This window comes from Petaurus breviceps, unplaced genomic scaffold (assembly GCF_028583685.1).
Source record: "Petaurus breviceps papuanus isolate PSGF00001 unplaced genomic scaffold, PetGlider_PUasm1.0 226, whole genome shotgun sequence".
NCBI lineage: Eukaryota > Metazoa > Chordata > Mammalia > Diprotodontia > Petauridae > Petaurus > Petaurus breviceps.
Genome location: NW_027185890.1, coordinates 10,238,311 through 10,258,374, shown reverse-complemented (window position 1 = coordinate 10,258,374; position 20,064 = coordinate 10,238,311). Strand labels below are relative to the sequence as shown.

General features: G+C 38.5%; 2 protein-coding genes across 6 annotated transcripts; one reads left to right on the top strand and one right to left on the bottom strand.

Moving 5' to 3' along the window:
• Window positions 1–498: 498 nt before the first annotated feature.
• LOC138166873 (tigger transposable element-derived protein 1-like) lies at window positions 499–4,852 on the bottom strand. Its single transcript, XM_069095365.1, has 2 exons — window positions 4,652–4,852; window positions 499–3,586 (listed from the first exon to the last, which is right to left on the bottom strand). The coding sequence occupies exon 2, from the start codon at window positions 2,972–2,974 to the stop codon at window positions 671–673; it is 2,304 nt and encodes a 767-aa protein (XP_068951466.1). The 5' UTR covers window positions 2,975–3,586; window positions 4,652–4,852; the 3' UTR covers window positions 499–670.
• Window positions 3,654–19,542, top strand: TRMO (tRNA methyltransferase O). Of its 5 annotated transcripts, none has more exons than XM_069095369.1 (6): window positions 3,667–4,660; window positions 5,042–5,135; window positions 9,531–9,705; window positions 10,391–10,548; window positions 15,647–16,273; window positions 18,250–19,542. In XM_069095369.1, the coding sequence occupies exons 2-6, from the start codon at window positions 5,060–5,062 to the stop codon at window positions 18,504–18,506; spliced, it is 1,293 nt and encodes a 430-aa protein (XP_068951470.1). In that variant the 5' UTR covers window positions 3,667–4,660; window positions 5,042–5,059; the 3' UTR covers window positions 18,507–19,542. The 5 variants fall into 5 exon arrangements, with proteins under 5 accessions (XP_068951472.1, XP_068951470.1, XP_068951471.1 ...); XM_069095372.1 differs by lacking the exon at window positions 3,667–4,660 and adding an exon at window positions 6,578–6,639 and having other exon boundaries at window positions 4,891–5,135; XM_069095367.1 differs by lacking the exon at window positions 3,667–4,660 and having other exon boundaries at window positions 4,893–5,135; window positions 18,250–18,520; window positions 19,422–19,542.
• Window positions 19,543–20,064: the final 522 nt, after the last annotated feature.

Below are 20,064 nucleotides of genomic sequence, written 5' to 3'. Positions count from 1 at the left end.
ACCAAGTTTCTCGTTGTAACATATAGATTTGGATCATGGTATTTCCCATTCAGAAACCGTCACTTTCTTCCACCTACCAAATAATGTTGGAATTCTTCAGCCCAAGATTCAAGACTCTTCATAATTTGGACCTGGTTTATCATTTTTGGGCATATCACATTTAACACTACTAATCTTCATGAAATTTAAGCTAAATAGGACTTTTTGCTCTTCCCTTAACTTATACATTACTGTATTTCCCCTCTTTTATAAAATTTCTTTATTAGTAAAGGGGATGAATTTATGGCTGGGGGGGGGGGGGAAGGGAAAAGATATACATGGTGTTCCAAAAGTCTTAATGTAGTTTTAAGCATCACAACTAGATCCTGATTAGTGTGAATTAGTGTGAAACTCCTGTGAAGTGGTTGCATTTGAACTTAACTATTTGAAGTTATATTATATGCAAAATATAGTTATTAGGTCCAGCCAAACAGAAATATGAAATGAAAATATTTAAAATAAGGATTTTTTTTACTGTTTATTAACATAACAAAGGATAAGAAAAATGTACTTATTCAAGTTTATTACAAACAACGTAGCTATAGAAAGCAAAATAAAGAAAATAAAAAAAAATTAAATTACTGAATATCTTACCTAAAGACAAGCCTACACTGATACGATGAAAACATTGTTATTCTTGTTTAAAATATTTTAGCAGTGTAGACTGAATTGTCTTCTCTTTCTTTAAATCTTCATACATACGCTGGTAGGTGCAAAGAGCTTTATCCACATCTTGCTGAATTTGTATTCTCCGATCAACATTAGGGTCAGCATCCATAATTTTTTGCTTCACAACTTCTAAAGCTTGAAAGATATCTTCAAATTCTTTGAGAGTGAACTCTTTCATTTGCACATTATCTGCTTCTTCGGTTTCATTGTTAACATCTTCAAACACTCGTTGATCTAAATGAAGAAAATCGTCGTCAGTCAATTCTTCCGAGTGTGATTCCAACAATTCCAGGACATTGTCACTTTCTAGTTCATCAAAACCAAGCTTTCTTCCTATGTTTGTTATTTCTTCTATAATAGCCTGCTTTTGAGAGGGAAAACCTTCAAAATTACTATTTGCACAATGTGGCAAAATGTACTTCCATACTTCACGCATGTTGTTTGAAGTTATTTGTTGCCAAGAATGATGAATATTTTCAACTGCATCTCTGATGTTATAATTTTCCCAGAAGTCAGTTAAAGAGATTGCATCATCACTTGTAGTTTTTGCAACTGCCTGTTCAAAAATTTTTCTTAGGTAGTAGGCCTTAAATGTTGCAATGGTTCCTTGGTTCATGGGTTGCAATGAAGATGCTGTTTTTGATGGCAAAAAAATTACTTTTATATTCTCACACAACGAACCAAGTGTAGTTGGATGCCCTGGGGCATTAGCTAAAATCAGTAATATTTTAAAGGCAATATTGCTGTCCCTGCAATATTTTTCGACAGCTGGGCTAAAATAACTTGAAAACCAGTCTTCAAAAATAGCTTTAGTCACCCATGCTTTCTTATTTGACCTCCAAAGGACTGGAAGTGATTGTTGGTTGTAGCCTCTCAGAGCATGAGGATTTCGGGACCAGTAAACAAGCATTGGTTTTAATTTAAAATCCCCTTCTGCATTACCTCCTAGTAAAAGTGTTAGGCGATCCCTAGACACTTTAAATCCAGGTTGAGTATTTTCTTTCTTAGAAATGTAAGTTGTGGAAGGCATCCTTTTCCAGAATAAACCTGTTTCATCCACATTGAAAATCTGTTGATCAGTGTATCCACCTTCTTCAATTATTTTCTTTAAAATATCAGGAAATTTAGCTGCCATGTTGTCATCTATAGTAGATGCCTTTTGGTTAACCTTAACATTATGTAATTGACCTTGATTTTTAAAGGGATCAAAGCAACCACTGTTTATAATAAAAGTTTCTTCACCACTGTTTGCAGTAAAAGTTTCTTCACTATTTATTTCATTTCCATTTTCTTTCTCTACCTTAAATATACTTGGAGCATCTGTTTGCATGACTGTTTTGCTATGAGGAACATGTCTATCACTGCAATCTTCAATCCATACTGCTAAAGGACGCTCCATTTCTATCATTGTAACACTTCTATTTCTTGTAGTTGTCTGTAAACCACAAAAAGCTGGTGCAACATTGTCTTTTTCTTGTATTTCACTCGTGTGTTTTATAATATTCTGTACTGTAGGTTCAGGCACTCCTACATCTTGTCCTGTTTTAGAGTTACTATGACCACATTCATGCTGTTCAAAAATTGTCAGGTGATCATTAGACACTTTAAATCCAGGTTGAGTTTTTTCTTTCTTAAAAATATAAGTTCTGAAAGGAATCTTTTTCCAGAATAAGCCTGTTCCACCCACATTAAAAATTGGTTGATCAGTGTATCCACCTTCTCCAATTATTTTCTTCAAAACATCAGGATAGTTGGCTGCCATGTTCTCATCTGCACTGGCTATCTCTCCAGTAATTTTAACATGATGCAAATGAACTCGATTTTTAAAACGATCAAACCAACCACCACTGGCAGAAAAAGTTTCCTCACTATCTACTTCATTCCCATTTTCTTTCACTGCTTTAAATAAACTTGAGGCTTTTGTTTGAATGGCAGCTCTGCTAAGAGGAATGCACTTTTTATTACAATCATCAATCCACACAGCTAAAAGTCGTTCCATTTCTATCATTGTAACGCTTCTATTTCTTGTAGTTGTTTGCAAACCACAAAAAGTGGATGCAACTTTGCCTTTCTTTTTAATTTCGCCTGCATGTTTTATAATATTCCGTACTGTAGATTCTGGCATTCCTACATCTCGCCCTATTTTGGAGTTACTATGACCACGTTCATGTCGTTCAATTACATCACATTTTTGTTCTAATGTAATAACAAGTCTCTTTTTTTTCACACTGGCAGTGTTTCCATCTGAGGTCTTCCTTTTGTCCATTTTGTTATGGGCTTTTAAAAAAAATTAACGAAATTCTTGGTAATATGGTACAGCAACAAATTACATCAGCAAACTATGAGAGGCAAGGGCAGAATGAGATATCTGTAAGTTAAAATCTTTGACTAGCATACAATGTATCAATTGATTTTTGGCTCATGTTAAATTCAATTGCTCTCATTTTATAAAATGCACTAAGCTGAATTCTGAATTATTTGAACTTGCATTAATCATGATATAGCTGTAATAACTTCAGAAGTATATTTGCTACAAACTTATAACAAAGTGGCATTGGAGGTTATTTAAATTTTAAAAATATTGATATTTCTTATTAAAATTCTACACAACCACCCTCTTGTGCTTCATATGCAAATGCTGCTCTCTCAATTTCAGCCACAGTTTCTTTGCTTGCTTGGAGTCTCCCAAATCTATGTTTATATTGAAATGAACCAGTTTCCTTTAATTTTTTTCATCTAGTTGTTAATTAAATTTCTGTGGGAAGCCTCCTTATAAAAGAAAGTGAGTTTTCTTCTTACTGCTGTTGTGGACTTGAGTTCAGCCAACCAGAGAATGTAGTTCACTATCTTCAATATTTGCTATCTTCAATCGAAGAGACTGAAACAAAAAATTTAAATTAAAAATTTATTATTCAAAATTAAATAATTATGAAAGAAACAAATAATTAAACTTTCAAATAATATTGTTGGTTTTTTTTTTCTAAGTTAGTAGGTGGCACAGTGGATAGAAGTACTGGGGGAGGAGTCAAGAGGATTTGAGTTCAAATCCAGAGCTCACATACAGTTCTATAACCCATGGCAAGTCACTTAACATGTTTGCTTCGGATTCCCCACCTGTAAAATGGGGATATTAATAGCACCTACCTCCTAGGGTGGTTGTAAAGATTAAATGAAGTAATAATTGTAAAGGTCTTAGCACTGTGTCTTACACATAGTATCATTATTATTATTATAATTATTATTATACAGCCTCAGCTATTTACAAGCTCTGTGACCTTAGGCAAATCAATTAAGCTTGTCTCAGCTTCTCCATCTCTAAACTGAGGATAATAATAGCACTTACCTCCCAGGGTGGTGGTGAAGATCAAATGACATAATCATTGTAAAGTGCCTGGTACACAGTAGTTGCCATATAAATGTTTGCTATCATTATTATTTTCAAGTTAAAGCTTAAAACCTGCACTAAGACTTACGGGACACCCTGAAGGGGCTGTTGTCATCTTTTGTACTTGTCTTTCCAGAGTCTAGCAGTGCCTGGCATATAGTTGGTGCTTTTTCTTTTCTTTTTAATCAAACATGCTCATGTATCACTGGACTAGGTGTGGGTGGTGGAGTGAAATTTTGTTTTTTATGACAAAGAGCACAAAATTTTTCTACAAACAACATAACGTCACCATTTAACCTGCACACTCTGCGTCCCTAGTTCTGGGTCTGTGTCCGGGTTCGGCAGCCAAACCACCCGGGTGTGGGTGCGGGTTCGGGTGGGGTGGGGGTGGGCAGGAAGCCCCGCCCCCCTCCCCCCCGGCTGGCGCCTAGTGGGGCGTCTCCACGTTCGGCGACAATTTCCCCCGGGGGACCTTCCAGCCCAGGCCCAGCTAGACAAGCTGACCCAGATCGCAGGTGTGAGCGCCCCGGGCCGGCGAGCCGCTCCCCGCAACGATACCTGGGACTAGTGAGTGCAAGCCCCAACCGATCTTCGGCGCTGTCCGCTGGAGAACCTGTCCTGAGATCGGAGGATGCCGGAGGGCGGAGGCAGCCTTAGCGACCCAGGGAAGCGACGCCAACACAAGAACAGCAGCGGATCCTAAGCCCTTGGACAGGCCTCGGCGCACGCACACTCTGCGCAGGGACCCTCCCCCGGCCCTCCCCCCCCCCCCCCAAACAAACCACTTCCTTTGCGCAGGCGCGGGACCGCAGCCAATGCTCTGCGCCGCTGGGGTCTGGGACTGTGGGCCCGGCGAGCTGCAGGGAATCTCGTCAGGCTGAGGAGGTGGGGAGCTAGTGGTTATCGTCGTTATACTTATTATTGTTGTTGTTTTAATCTGCAAAGCAGGCCGAGGTGACTGGCACCATGCAGCGTTTGGAAGAGCTTAGGACCCCGCCCGCTTCGACTCAATGTGGGTGCACGAAACCAGCTTTAGAAACAGGTAACTTAAAGGAATGTTTCCTTATTGGAGGAAGGTCACGTGGTGGACGGTCATGTTGAGGAACGGTCACGTGAGTGGCCCTTTCTCCCTGTCAGGAGTTTCCCCACATAGTCGATTCTCTCCTGGGCATTTGCTTAAACTTTGTGACTTTGTTTCGGAGAACGTCTGCCCATCCCTCCTCACCTGTCCTCTTATAGTTATTGGCAGCCATTTGTTGTGATGAATGAATAGTGAATTAGAATAGAATTAGTGATTAGTGAATTAAAATGTTAATAATTTTTACCCGCTATGGTCATCCCAGCTTGAAGAATATAGAAAAGACTATGGGGTGTGGGTAAGAGTAAGTAGGATATCTGAGGGAAAACCATTCCAAGATGGCTCTAATTCCTTTTTTTCTCTCTCCCTGTCTCCCCAAAGTGATTGGAGTTGGCTCATCTGCACCAGCATCCTTAGCTAAGCTTTAGATGTTGTCTCCATTTACATATCACTTAAAGTGTTAACTCATTTGATCCCCAAACTCATTATATAGCGCCAATATATTATTTCATTTTAACTTCACAATAACCCTGTGAAGTGCTATTATTATAATACATATTTTACGGTTGGGAAACTCAGGCACTGGAAGGTTAAGTAATTTGCCCAGGCTCTCACATCGACTATGTAGCTGAGGCGGGTTTGAACTTGGGTCTTCCTCACTCCATGTGTCCCCCCACTCCCATCCACTAGGATTTAGCACTGGAAGCACATTAGAAAATAATACCAAACAATAATAATAATAAAGCAAATGGGAAAAATTAGAACTGGATGGAAGGTCAAAGGGGTGTGTGTATGCATGAAGATTTGAGGTGATCAGCGACTTAATCAATAAGCTTATATTGAATGTTTTTCAGTGATTAGAGTAAAAGACATTGAATCAGGAAGACCTGAGTTCAAATTCTGCCTCAGACACTTTCTAGCTGGGCAAGTCACTAAACCTCTCTCACTACTTCGCCTCTGTTTCTTCCATCTGTTAAATGGGTTGCTCTGTGGATCAGATGAATTAACATGTAAAGGGATTTACAAACCTTAAAGTGCTATCTATACAGTGTGTTATATGTATGATATATAATGAGCGCCTATCATTATTAGTGTTGGCGGCCCTGTGCCCCCAGTAACTAGGGTAACAAGCAAAGTAAAAACGAGCAACTTGTTGAGAGTAGACAGTGAGGGTTTGGGCGCCTTCGAGTTCTGAACAGTCTCGAGCTGCTTCTGTGAAGCTGCTAGAGCTAGTAAGGACCAGGACCTTAGAAGTCTCCTCGTCTGGTCTGTCGCTCATTTTAAAGAGTCGAAACAGGTCCAGAGAGATTCATCGTTTACCCAAGGTCCTGAAGAGTCTTGGCAATACTAGGGCTTGAACCTTGTCAATAAGCCAGCACAGCTCAATGCTCTTTCCTTCTCACCAGGGAGACTGGGTGTGATGGTCATCAAGGCACATGGCACGGACACTTACTAGTGGAGTGACTGGGTAAGTCACTCAACTGCTGTGTACCTTAATTTCCCACACCTGTAAAATGGGGATGTAATGGCATCTACCTGCCAGCATTGTTATAAGTATAAAATGAAATAATTTTTGTAAAGTGCTTTGCCTTAATGTGCTTAGTAAATTTTTGTTGTTATTGTTGTTCCGTTTTGTCCCATTTTTTGTGATCCTGTTGAGGGTTTTCTTGGCAGAGATACTGGAGAAGTTTGCCATTTCCTTCTCCAACTCCTTTTACAGATGAGGAAACTGAGGTAAACAGGGTCAATTGACTTGCTGAGGGTTATGCAGCTAGTAAGTATCAGAGGCTGGATTTGAATTCAGGTCTACTTGATTCCAGGCCTAGCACTCTATCCTGATCTGCCTAACTGCTGTAGAAATGCTAGCCATTATTATTATAGCCTCTAGGCTCATAGGTGCCTTGTTAATCTAGAACTTTGGGTACAGTAACTGAAACCGAACATAAATGTGAGTGGATCTTTCTTTTATAATAGGATTTTGATTTGGGAGACTTTTGTCTTAGGCATTTATAAAGATGGGATTTATTTGTCCCAAGAGGGAATCCCAGATTCCAGAAGACCTTACAAACATTAATAGTTAAATATAGCTAAATGCCTATATAGAGAAAATTAGCTATGGCCACAACAGCACTGGAGTGAGATTTAATGGACCTGATTTCTTGGCCTAGCTTTGTAATGTTGAGCAAGTCACTTAATCGTTCATTCAGGCAGTAAACACTTATTAAGTACCTGCTCTATGCCAGTTATTGTGTTAAGCATTGGGGATAAGAAGGCAAAAGATAGCTCCTTCTCTGAAGTTGCTCACAGTCTTATAGAGAGGACAAGACATGAAAAGAAGCTGAAAAAGGGAGATTGGTAAGAGAATCCCTGGGTTGGGGGTAATGGGGAGAAGATGATGAAGACTTGCAGTCAGATGAAAAATGATGAGGTCACTTCCCTAACCTTAACTTTTTGAGGCCTCAGTTTCATGTTAAGTGAAGGGGTTGGACAAGATCAATGGTTCTCAACTTTTTTGTTCCTTAAACCCTTTTCAACAACAAGAAAATGTGTTGTGAATCCCCATCATACTTTAATATACTGCTTGTAATTTTCTTTTAGATTTTTCAGGTGGCTCAGTAGATAGAGTAATGGGCCTGGAGTCAGGAAGACCTGAGTTCAAATCTGACCTCAGACACTTACTAGCTGTGTGACCCTGGGCAAATCACTTAACGCTGTTTGCCTCAGTTTCTTCATCTGTAGAATGAGCTGGAGATGATTTTTAGATTCTTTCTAGATTCATATTATTTCTCATATCCTTTAGAATATTAAAGCAGTAAAGTTGACTACAACTAAAAAGTTCAGATGAGGAATTGGCAAACCACTCCACTATCTTTGCCAAGAAAACCTCAAATGGGGTCGTGACGAGTCATACTCGACTGAAACAAGTGAACAACAACAAATTTAAAATAACTTAAATGCTAACTTTTGCCCCCTAAAACTCCAAATTAAAATTTATATTTTATCATTATAAAATGTTATCTAGTATATACATGCTTCTTTTTATAGAGGAAAATATGCTTGCACAACATACTTATTATTTACTGCTTTAGGCATCATTAAAGAATTTTTAATGCAAACTCCTTGGCCATCTCCAGAACTACTGGACTAAGTGCTCTCTAAGACTCCTTTCTGCTCTTTGGTTCTCTGAAATGTTATGTTACTGGGGTGATTTTTGAGGTTGCCATCCCATAAAATGTCCCTTGGTGTCTGTGTCAGAGACACTCTTTTAGATTATTTGGATATAGTTACTCAGGGGATATTCTTTTTTTTTTTTTTTGGTCATGTAAAGATGGCAAAGACACAAATGAAGAAAATGATCGATGGCTCTGGATATTACATCCAACTCTTCATTGCTGAGATTATGTGAAAAACTTCGCCTTTAAGTGATCAGCTTTTTTTTTTTTTAAAGCAATCAGGGTTAAGTAACTTGCTCAAGGTTACACGGCCAGTTATTTCTGGGTGTGGTGCTGAGTATCTGAGCCCAGATTTGATCCAGGTCATCCCGACACTGGAGCCAGTGCTCTTACTCACTGAGCCACTTGGCCACCCCTAAGCAATTGGGGTTAAGTAACTTGCTCAAGGTTACACGGCCAGGTGTTTCTGGGTGGGTGCTAAGTGTCTGAGCCCGGGATTCGATCTCCAGGTCTTCTCAACACTGGAGCCAGTGCTCCTACTCGCTGTGCTACCTGGCTGCCCCAAGTGATCAGCTTTTTAACACTTGTATTAGATTAAGGTTTTGTTAGTAAATCTCAAAACAAGCATCTGTTAGTCATTAATGGGAAGGATGTTGGGTTGGTAGTTAGACTATTCCCCACTTCTTTAACAACTAGCTACATGAGTCTGGATAAAAACAACCTTTCTGAACCTCATTTTTTCCATCTGTAAAATGAAGAGGCTAACTGGGTGATTTATTTTAGATTCTTTCTAGATTCATATTATTTCTCGTGTCCTTTAGAATATTAAAGCAGTAAAGTTGACTACAACTAAAAAGTTCAAAAAAGTAATATGAATTGTTTTTATGATCCTTTAGTTTATTATTATTATTGAAGATAATACTAGCTAGCATTTATGTAACATTTTAATGTTTTTTTAAAGCACTTTACATGTCATCTGATTTCATACTCACCACAATCCTGTGAGATAGGTGCTGGTGTTATCCCTATTTTACTGATAAAAATGATGATGAGGGAAGGGGAACTTGCCCAGGATCACAAACTAGTAAGATATGGGGGCAGGATTTGAATTCTGACTTTCTAACCACTGTATCCCCTAGCTGTCTCACCAAATTAGAAAATTGTTTTTGTTGTTTTCTTTCTATAGGTAATATTTTAACCGAACCAATTGGTTACATAGAGTCATGTTTCTCAGCTAAGAACGGTACACCAAGGCAGCCAACCATTTGCAATTTGTCACGCGCTTGTTTGAGGATAAGAAAAAGTGTCTTTAACAATCCTGAACATTCGGTAATGGGCTTAGAACAGTTTTCACATGTTTGGTAAGTTGTTTAATTATGTTTAATCATAAAAATCAAAGAAATTGCTAGGGAATAATAAATACTTTGGAAATAATTGGTACTTCAGAAAGTACATTGACTTTTAACACAGTGTAGCCTACTTTAAGATCACATCTCTTCCAAGAGAAATTATACTAATCTCTATCATTTGGATTGAGATGTCTCTGTTCCTCCCTTCCCCCTCCTCAAGAGCCTGAATCTGTTAATTACATGGGTGAGTATTGGTGAAGACTATAGATTAAATACAAATTCTTTTCCTTCTAAAAGTTTAATTTTTTTTTTTTTGAGCGGGGAAGGCAAGGCAGTTGGGGTTAAGTGACTTGCCCAAGGTCACATAGCTAGTAAGTGTGTCAAGTGTCTGAGATCAAATTTGAACTCAGGTCCTTCTGACTCCAGGGCCAGTACTCTGTTCACTGTACTACCTAGCTGCCCCTAAAAGTTTAAATTTACTTTCTTTTAAAAAGAAAACGTTTTTAGCTGCTTTTTTATACCATTGTCACTTTTTAGTGCTTCCCTCTCACTGGAAATGTGAGTGATTAAAGTCTGTTAAATTTTACAGTCAATGAAATCATTATTTTGGGGGTAATTTGTATGTTTCTTTTATGTTTTCAAAAAGTTACTTTCTTTTTTTCCCATAGTAAGTGGGAATTCTGGTCTTTCCTGACAGGATTTTGTTTGTTTTTCATAAAAATGGTCATTTGAGTTGTAAGGCAAAAGTGCAGCCTCCTCGGTTGAATGGTATGAAGACTGGAATCTTTTCCACGAGGAGTCCCCATCGCCCTAATGCCATTGGACTTACTCTTGCCAAGCTGGACAAAGTTGAAGGTGACATTTAATTCTTTGTTTATATTCCTAACTCCAGAAGAAGGAAACATATCAAGACAGTATCCAATTAACTCCTCAATAAGCATAATTTTGGGATGATCAAACAAACAATAAAAAAGGCAGTCTTTATTTGCATAATTAATACATTCCTTGAATTTACAGATGATTACATTGGTCTTCTATGTTTAAAGACAAAACTATGTTGTGTTTGTCCCTCTTAGTGAGGGTATCGGGTGTGGGGTAATGAAGCAAGCCCTGGCCTTGGAGGCAGCAGGGACTTGGGTTTGACTGTGACACTTACTAGCTGTGTGACCATGGGCAGGTCATTTAATTTATCAGCCTTAGTTTTTAGACCCTTAAAATGGGTGTGATGATATGTTCATTTTTTATCTCACTAGCTTGTTGTAAGAGAAGCATTTTTTAAACCTTGAAGTACCTTAGAAATGTAAGATATTATTACCCACTTTATTTTTAATGTTATCATATTGGAAAAATTGACTAATCTTTTCCTAAATTTTATTGCTTGAGTTTTCTCTCTTCAAGACATATGCGATTTTCTGTAGGAGCTAATCATGTATGAAGCAACAACGTTTTATGTCTTCATTGTTGCAAGGTTTTCTGTAGCTTAGAATGTAACATGTTGAGAGACATACACTATTGGAAGCTATTTTTATTTGATAATAATTATTCCCTGTTTGCTTTGCAAAAAGTTTGATAAACTTTGAAGGTTAAAACACATATAAAACACAATTAAGGATAAAAACAGAAAAAAGTGTCAGAGGAGAAGAGAAGTGTATACATTGAACACCGAAATGGAATGGGAAAGAAAGTGTTGACTTTAGAGCAGAGGGCCTTGGTTCAAACCCCACTTCTGTCACTACATATGTGACCTCGGCAAGTCACTGAATCTCTCTGGGCCTCACTTACCTTATCTGTAAGAGGAAAGGGCAGAACTAGAGGGTTTCTAAGGTCTGTTCTATTTATGAGTTTGTCATTTTTATGAGATTCTACAGTTGAGTTTGTCACTGAGTTTCTTGGAAATTAAGGCAAAAAAACCCAAATGCGGTTTTTTGTTTTTTTTTAATATTAATTTTTAAAATTAATTTGTTTACTTTTAGTTTACAAGATTCAATTACACAATTCCTTGAGTTTCACATTTTGTCCCCTCCCTCCCCTTCCCCCCATGGTGGCATATAGTCAAGTATAAGATCTGTAAATACTTTCACATTATACATTAGTCAGGTTATAAAGATGGATTGTATCAGATGGAATGAAAAATAGTAAAGAGGACATAAAATCAAACAAGAAAAGGAAAAAGATCAGGTAGTTTTGCTTCAATCTGGATATAAACTCAGTTCTTTCTAGTTCTTTCTCTGGATGTACACATTTCTCTCCATCATGAGTCTTTTGGGATTGACTTATATCATTGCATTGCTGAGAAGAGTCCAGTCTATCAAAGTTGGTCATCACACATACGTTGTGTCTGTAACTGTGTGCAAATTTCTCCTGGTTCTACTCTTTTCACTCAGCATCAGTTCATATAAGCCTCTCCAGGTAAATATGAAGTCCATCTGCTCCTCGTTTCTTATAGCACAATAGTATTCCATAACATCACAACTTGTTCAGCCATTCCCCAATTGATGGGCACCCCCTTAATTTCCAATTCTTTGCCACCACAAAAAGAGCTGCTATAAACATTTTTGTACATATGGGTCTTCCTCCCACTTCTATGTTCTCTTTGGGGATATAACCCTAGGAGTGGTCTTGAAATTATTTATACCCCTTTGGGCATAATTCCAGATTGCTCTACAGATAGGCTGGATCAGTTCACAACTCCACCAGCAATGCATTTGTGTTCCAATTTGCCCACATCCTCTCCAGCATTTGTCATTTTCCTGTTTTGTCATCTTAGCCAGTCTGACTGGTGTGGTACCTCAGAGTTGTTTTGATTTGCATTTCTCTAATCAATAGTGATTTAGAGCATTTCTTCTTGTGCTTATAGATATCTTTAATTTCTTTCTCTGAAAATTGCCTGTCCATATCCTTTGACCATTTATCAATTGGGGAATGACTTGTATTCTTATAGATTTGACTCAGTTCTCTGTATATTTTAGAAATGAGTCCTTTGTCAGAGACATAGGTTGTAAAAATTCTTTCTCAATTTCCCACCTCCTTCTTAATCTTGGTTACATTGCCTTTGTTTGTACAGAAGCTTTTCAATTTCATGTAGTCAAAATTATCCATTTTACATTTTATAATGCTCTCTAGTTCTTGTTTAGTCATAAAGTCTTTCCCTCTCCACAAATCTGACAGGTAAACTATTCCTTGTTTTTCGAGACTGCTTACAGTATTAACCTTTATACCTAGATCATGCACCCATTTAGACTTAATTTTGGTATATGGTGTTAGATAATGGTCTATGCCCAGTTTCTGCCGTACTATATTCCAGTTTTCCCAGCAGTTTTTGTCAAATAGTGAGTTCTTATCCCAAAAATTGGGGTCTTGGGGTTTATCAAAAAATAGATTACTATAGTCGTTGACTTCTGAATCTTGTGTGTCTAATCTATTCCATTGATCCACTGTTTTATATTGTTTATAGTTTATGTCTTATATAGTTCTCATTGTCTGATAAAAGAGGTCAGAAACATTTCCATAGAAGCATGGGTCCATGAACATATTTTATTTTTAAATAAAAATTCTTAGAATGGCATTTCAATATAATTGGTTTCCTTTGGAATATGTGCATTTTATAGCATCAGTTTGAAAAGGGGTTTTACCAGACAATCAACCAGAGGGCTTCCTGGCATTTTATGTGAAGAGTTTTTCATGTAGATACTTAGATAAGAGAGGCCTTGGGTAACAAAATGGAAGATATCTTCAGCTTTTTTTGTGAATGATATAGAATGTTCTTTGAGCACTTATTGCATTCTAAGCTCACATAAAATCAAATCTTAACTCAGTGAAGTATCTTTTGGGGAAGGAAAGATGGTAAATTTTAGGAATGCCACTTTCTGATCCAGAGCTCAGAGGAATGAACAGTTATATTAGTTCCTCTTTCTCAAATATCAGATTACTCTGTGAACTTTTGATTTCAGGAACTAGTTATAAAAACCAAGATACTAAATGTAGCTGGACTGTTAAGTTTTCTGAGTTAAGCATATAGCACTTGTAGATTGCTTGTTGTCATTCTTTCTGGCTCTGATGACAATTTTCCCATGGAGTCAAAATAGTGATTTTAATACAGGAAAGGGAAGGTGGCATAGTGGATGGATCACTGACCTTGCACTAAAACCATCTAGACTTAAGACTCTCCTCTGCCATACTTACTGTGTGACCTTGGGCAAGTTTATTACCCTCTGAGTGCTCACAGCAATTCTCTAAGACCTTAACTTGCAGAGAAGGTGTTACTCTGCATCGGTAAAAAGAGTTTTTCGCCAGGAGCTCCCTGCACCAGTGGAATCATAGGTCCATTTCCTCTCTGTATTCATGAAAACCAAAGGTCATTACTGTAATTTTGGTGAATAAGCAGACTAGTCCTTGATGCCATTGAGAATAAGGAGGCTGGTTTTAGCATAAATTTGAAAGTAAAATCAAATGCAACTTGGTTGTCACCATGAATGGGTCACATCTGCCTTAGGCTAACACCTTTTCCTTAGTCCACTCTGGATAAGTGGCCTGTCTAAATATATTAATAATAGAACTACCTTATTTTTAGCAAGGTCATTGTGCTCTCTGAATAAAGGAAATGCAGTAATGATGAAAGACAACAGCATTTGGTGAGAAAAGGGACTGAAAACTGGGAGACATTGTTTCTATTCGTGATTCCACTACTAACTAGATTAGTGAAACTGGGCAGGATATAAGCCTCTCTGGGTTCCAGATTCCATATTTGTAAAATGAAAGGATAGAGACCAATCTTGGTGTTCCTTCATAGATCCAAAGTGTTGTGATTCTAGGTTGTAACTAGGAGGCAGTTAAGGTGGTTCAGTGGATAGAGCACTGGACTCGGAGTCAGGAAAACCTGAGTTCAAATCCAGTCTCAGACACTTATTAGCTGTGTTGCCCTGGGCAAGTCACTTAACCTCTGTTTGCCATAGCATACTGAAGAGGGAAATAGCAAACCACTCCAGAACCTTTGCCAAGAAAACCCCATAGACAATATGGTTCACAGGGTCATGAAGAGTCAGATGCTACTTAATAGCAAAAGGATATAACTAGAATTATTTTGTTATACTTTTATGCTATTCTTATCCCTGCATACCAGTTGGGAAGCTGATATAACCATTTTTGTTGTTGTTCCATTGTTTTCAGTCATGTCTGACTCTTTTTGACCTCATTTGGAGTTTTCTTGACAATGATACTATATTGGTTTGCCATTTCCTTCTCCATCTCATTTTACATATGAGAAAACTGAGGCAAACAGGGTTAAGTGACTTGCCCAGGGTCACACAGCTAGTAAGTGTCGGAGGCCAGATTTGAACTCGGGAAGATGAGTCTTCCCAACTCCAGGCCCCGCACTCTATCCACTGAACCACCTAGCTGTCCTGATACAGCCATAAGAGGCTTTAAATTAGATTCTCATCTTCTCTCAGTTGATTTCACAGTTAATGTCTGTTAGATATCACTAGGGCAAAAACCAAAAGGAACCACTTCGCAAATATCAGATTAATTCAACTTATTACATTTGTGACTTTTTGGGTTCTCTTTTAATTAAGATCCTCATGGGGATAGGAGAGAATGGAATTTTCCTATCTGCTAAATAATAGTAATAGAAGATTCCCTGCTTGAGTGGTTGTGAATGACAAAAAAGCTGCAAATGTACCCTCTTCCTCAGTAAGTCAGTCATTCAGCTGGCATTTATTAAGCTCCTACTGTGTGCCAGACACTATGCTAAGCATTGTTTAGTCATCAGCACTTAATGTTTTGCTGTTGTAACTAGCTTTCTGATTAATTTTTTGAGTTGTGTTGGGCATTAATGTCTTCAAAAATGTGATTCTGGGTAGTGTTTTGATTGTTAATTGTTTGAATGGACAATTTGTTTTTCTTTGGTTATAGAAATTTTAAGATGATTTACCCCCCCTTTTTTTAAACATCTTAGGAGGAACCATATACCTCTCGGGAATTGACATGATAAACGGTACACCTGTTCTAGATGTAAAACCATATATAGCTGACTATGATTCACCACGGGATCTGAATGCACCTTTCGATGAGCTCAGTTTACAAGAAAGGGAACAGAAACAGAAAGACTCCCTTTGCTCACTCAATACAGCTGGTAATTATGAGCAGCAGCAAAGAACAGAGGTCTTCAGATCTCCGTGCCACAGTATGGAGGGGAAACATCCTGAAGATCAAACAGCAGAAGAAAAATATTTGAAAGATGACGACTCAACAGAAGTGAAATGCCTATTAAGTAAGGGCAGGAGCACAACAGCAGATTGTGCTTTAAAAACAAACACAAATCAGAGTTCAAGTAGAGATGGAGGCCAGATTGACTTGCATCAGCCAAAGGGAGGTATAGACAATAGGTTAAGTGTAGTGGAAGAAGATAAAACTACACAAGAAAACAGCTTGGGAACTCAGCACCCTTCCAGTGTGGGTGTCTCGGCCCCTGCCAGTTGTGTTCCATCCTGGGTGAAAGATTCTCCTGTGACTACTTTAGAAGTCCGGTTTACACCTCATGCAGAAATGGATCTTGAACACTTTAGTTCAGAAGATGATACAGGTATCTTCTCCTTTTTTTGTTTTTTTTGGAGGCAGTTGGGTAAGTGATTTGCCCAGCGTCATGCATCTAGTAAATGTCTGGGGCCAGATTTGAGCTCAGGCCCTCTTGACTCCAGTTCTGGTGCTCTAAACCACTATGGCAGCTAGCTTCCTCAGGTGGCTTCTTTAGGACAAAATTCTTTCATTCAGATCTTCTTTTTTTCATTTTTGAAAATTGTCATGTGTTTTTGTTAGGAATTTAATGAAGGGTAATATTTTTAGAGTCCTTTTTATAAGGAATTGGTTTGAGGTATTTATCAGCATGGTTTTCTGGGAAGAAAAATATGAAAGTATTTGGTGGTATAGTATTCTTTTAAGATATGCATTTGTTGTATGAATGCTGGCTGCTGCTTTCCCTGTTTAGGATTTCATGTATTCCTATTGCTTTAAGTCCTAAGGGATTGTCAGAGGAGCTATATGCAATCAGTCAACAAGCTTTTATTGTTTATATATATTCAGCACTGGTGCTACAGAAGTAAATGGTAGCACCCCATCTCCCCCATCATTTCCCCCAGGGAGTTTACATTTTAGTTAGAGTGGCACAGAGAATAAAGAATGCATAGCTTAGAGCTAGGCAGTCATAGGATTTATAGGTGGAGCTGCTGGGATTGTGCCTTCTTTTCCAGTAGCAATGGTGTTACGGTAACTGCTCTTCTCAGGACAGGAAGGGACAAGCTGGAGGCAGGTGAGTACATCCTGCTGGGCTGAGTAAACCCTGGTATCTTTGTGGATGTCTAGATGAGATATGAAGCATGGTCTTGGGCCTCGAACATCTAGTGGATTAGATGAGTTTTGACTGAGATATCAAACTGGACAGCTCTGCCCTGAGGAGGAGTCCCAAAGTTGAGTGGATTGACTCAGTTAATCAGGGATGGAAAATGATCTCAGAAGCTGTTTGTGGTTTGGAGACAAGGGCAACAGTAACCAGGCAGATGGCAAGATGCTTGCACTGACTAGGTCCTGGTGGATGACTGGATGGGAGTTTCCTTCACTATTCCTTGGTAGGCATCTACTAAGTGCAAAGGATAGATCTCTAGACCTGGAATCAGGAAGTCCTGAATTAAAATTCATCCTCACATCCTTACTAGCTGTGTGACCCTGGACAAGTCGCTTAACTTAACCTGTGTTTCCTCAGGTTCCTTATTTGTAACACGGGGGATAATAACAAGACCTACCTCTCAGGATTGCTGTAAGAATAAAATGAGATAACATTTGTTTAGTGATTTTTCTTTGATACTTTATTTTAGCATTCATTTTTAAAAATTTTGAGTTCAAATTCTCTCTTTCTCTCCTGTCTTTCCCCCATCCCTTAAGAAGGCAAGTGATAAGATGTCAGTTATACATGTGAAGTCATGCAGAACATATTTCTATATTAGGCATGTTGAAAAAAATAAGAAAAAGCAAGAAACATAAAATTGATAAAAATATGCTTCAGTCTGCACTCAGACTCCATCAGATCTGTCTCTGGAGTTTGATAACATTTTTCATCATGGGTCCTTTGGAATTATCTTGGATCAGAAATGAGATAATATTTGTAAAGTGCCTTGAAAACCTTAAAGCACTATATAAATGCTATTTATTATTAGTTGTAGGATATTTGGTGTTGTGAAGCTAACAACAAATAAAAGTCCCCATCTTAACAGTCAGTAAAGAAAATGTCATGCTTTGATTCAGGGAAGAGGGCTATAATTACTGCAGAACAGCCAGTGCAGATTTAGTCTGTAGAGGCTCCTAGCATAGTGCCTGGCATATGTAATAAATGCCTGTTGTGAGAAATCTCTGTGATTAAGATATCCCAGCTCCAGATGGTGGCCCATTTATTTTGAGAGCTATTTAGCACAATAAAATTGAAGTTCATTACAATGAAATTTGACCCATATCTGATTTCAAAGTATAGATGAGTTTTTTAAAAAACTTAATTTGTTCTTCTCATTTCAGCTGGCAGTATAACTTCATTTAAATACTTTCGATCAGTGAAAGAGGCAAAGTGTGCCATTATTGCTGTATTAGCTGCTGATCCCCGGTCTGTGTATCGACGGAAACATTGCCAGGACCGTCTTTTCTACTTTTCAATGGACATGGCACATATCACTTGCTGGTTTGGTGATGGGTTTGCAGAAGTGCTAAGGATCAAGCATACTGACACTGTTGAGAATACAGTTTGGCAATGTTCATTACAGTCAACTCCATCTTAAGTAATGTGGAGCAGGTAAATCTGCCTTAGGGACTTCCTTCTGATCCAGACTCCGTGGGGAGGGAGCCTTTGGGCTTTCCTGCTTTTGTCTTTCTCTTCTCTTTCATCTGGCTCCTTCCTGGACTTGTTTACATTCATATCTAAACTCTTGGTTTTTCACTTGACTCAGGAATAGTCCAGGTGTAGTCAGATGACCAGGGATAGTAGTGGGAAGGATGGAGAAGGCTATAAACCCTCCACACTTCCTCTCTCAGCTTCTAATACTACCATTGGCTCCCCTAGTTTCAGTGTGACCTTAACAGTGTATAGCCTACAGGCTGGCTTCCCATCTGAACCCAGACACCTATTCTTTGGAGAAAGCAGAGATGGAACGCCTATGGGAAAGAGCTTATTATACCCTGGCTGTCATCCTTTTTATTTACTAATATACTAACAGACTTTTATTATTAGTTTAAAAGAAACCCTTAGATAACATTAAGACACTTGTATGTGTGAGACTGCCCTCTGTTTATTTAATTAATAAGAATTTATTAAGCACCAGGTCCTGTGGCAGGCATCATGTGCAGTGCTTTTGCAGTATATAAGGTGAGAAACCCTGGTCTGAAGAAATAGGTGATGAGAGTAAAAGGCCAGCAAATTTGGGGAAGAAAAGAGAAACATGGCAATTGGGGAATTAGCCTTACAGAAGACTGTCCCTGTAGGTGGATAGCAGTGGGGCCTCCTTAGCCATTCTGTTCTAGATACTTAGTCCTAGGTGGGAAAAAAGTCCTGTATTTCAGGATGGGAAGGGGAAAGATATTCCTGTCATTCAAAGGAACATTGTTACATATGGTGGTTAGATACTAAGTACTATTGTATAGTATCATCCTGGGGGTATATAATTCATTCATTTTGCTCTCGTGCATTTTTCTTATAGCTCATCTGTGGTTATTGCAAAGAAAGGAAACAGCATTTTACAGTTCTCACTGCTTTGGTTTCTTTGCTCAAAATGGTTATATGGAAACATCTACTTTTAATAAACTTTCATTTTGTAAAAATTGTGTCAGTATCAGTGTATGCAAAACTGTGTTGGGCTGCCAGTGAGTCTGGAAGGGATCAGTTAATTCTTGTCACTCATTAAATTGATGCCCTTGCATGAGAAGCTTTTAGTCCAAAAAACCCCCATAAGTCTACTCACTAAGAAGTGGTTATAAATTTTTTTTTTTTTAAAGCAATTGGGGTTAAGTAACTTGCTCAAGGTTACATGGCCAGTTATTATTATTTCTGGGTGTGGTGCTGAGTATCTGAGCCCGGATTTGATCCAGGTCATCCCGACACTGGAGCCGATGCTCTTACTCGCTGAGCCACCTGGCCGCCCCTAAGCAATTGGGGTTAAGTAACTTGCTCAAGGTTACACGGCCAGGTGTTTCTGGGTGGGTACTAAGTGTCTGAGCCCAGGATTCGATCTCCAGGTGTTCTCAACACTGGAACCGGTGCTCTTACTCGCTGTGCTACCTGGCCGCCCCAAAGTGGTTATAAATTTTAACTAGAAATTTGATCTCCTTAAATACTCATTCCAA

Coding starts and splice junctions, on each gene's coding strand:
- TRMO (XM_069095369.1), top strand. CDS start 5,060: ATGCAGCGTTTGGAAGAGCTTAGGACCCCGCCCGCTTCGACTCAATGT. Junction 5,136..9,530: donor GAAACCAGCTTTAGAAACAG/GTAACTTAAAGG, acceptor TTCTTTCTATAG/GTAATATTTTAACCGAACCA. Junction 10,549..15,646: donor CAAGCTGGACAAAGTTGAAG/GTGACATTTAAT, acceptor TAAACATCTTAG/GAGGAACCATATACCTCTCG.
- LOC138166873 (XM_069095365.1), bottom strand. CDS start 2,974: ATGGACAAAAGGAAGACCTCAGATGGAAACACTGCCAGTGTGAAAAAA.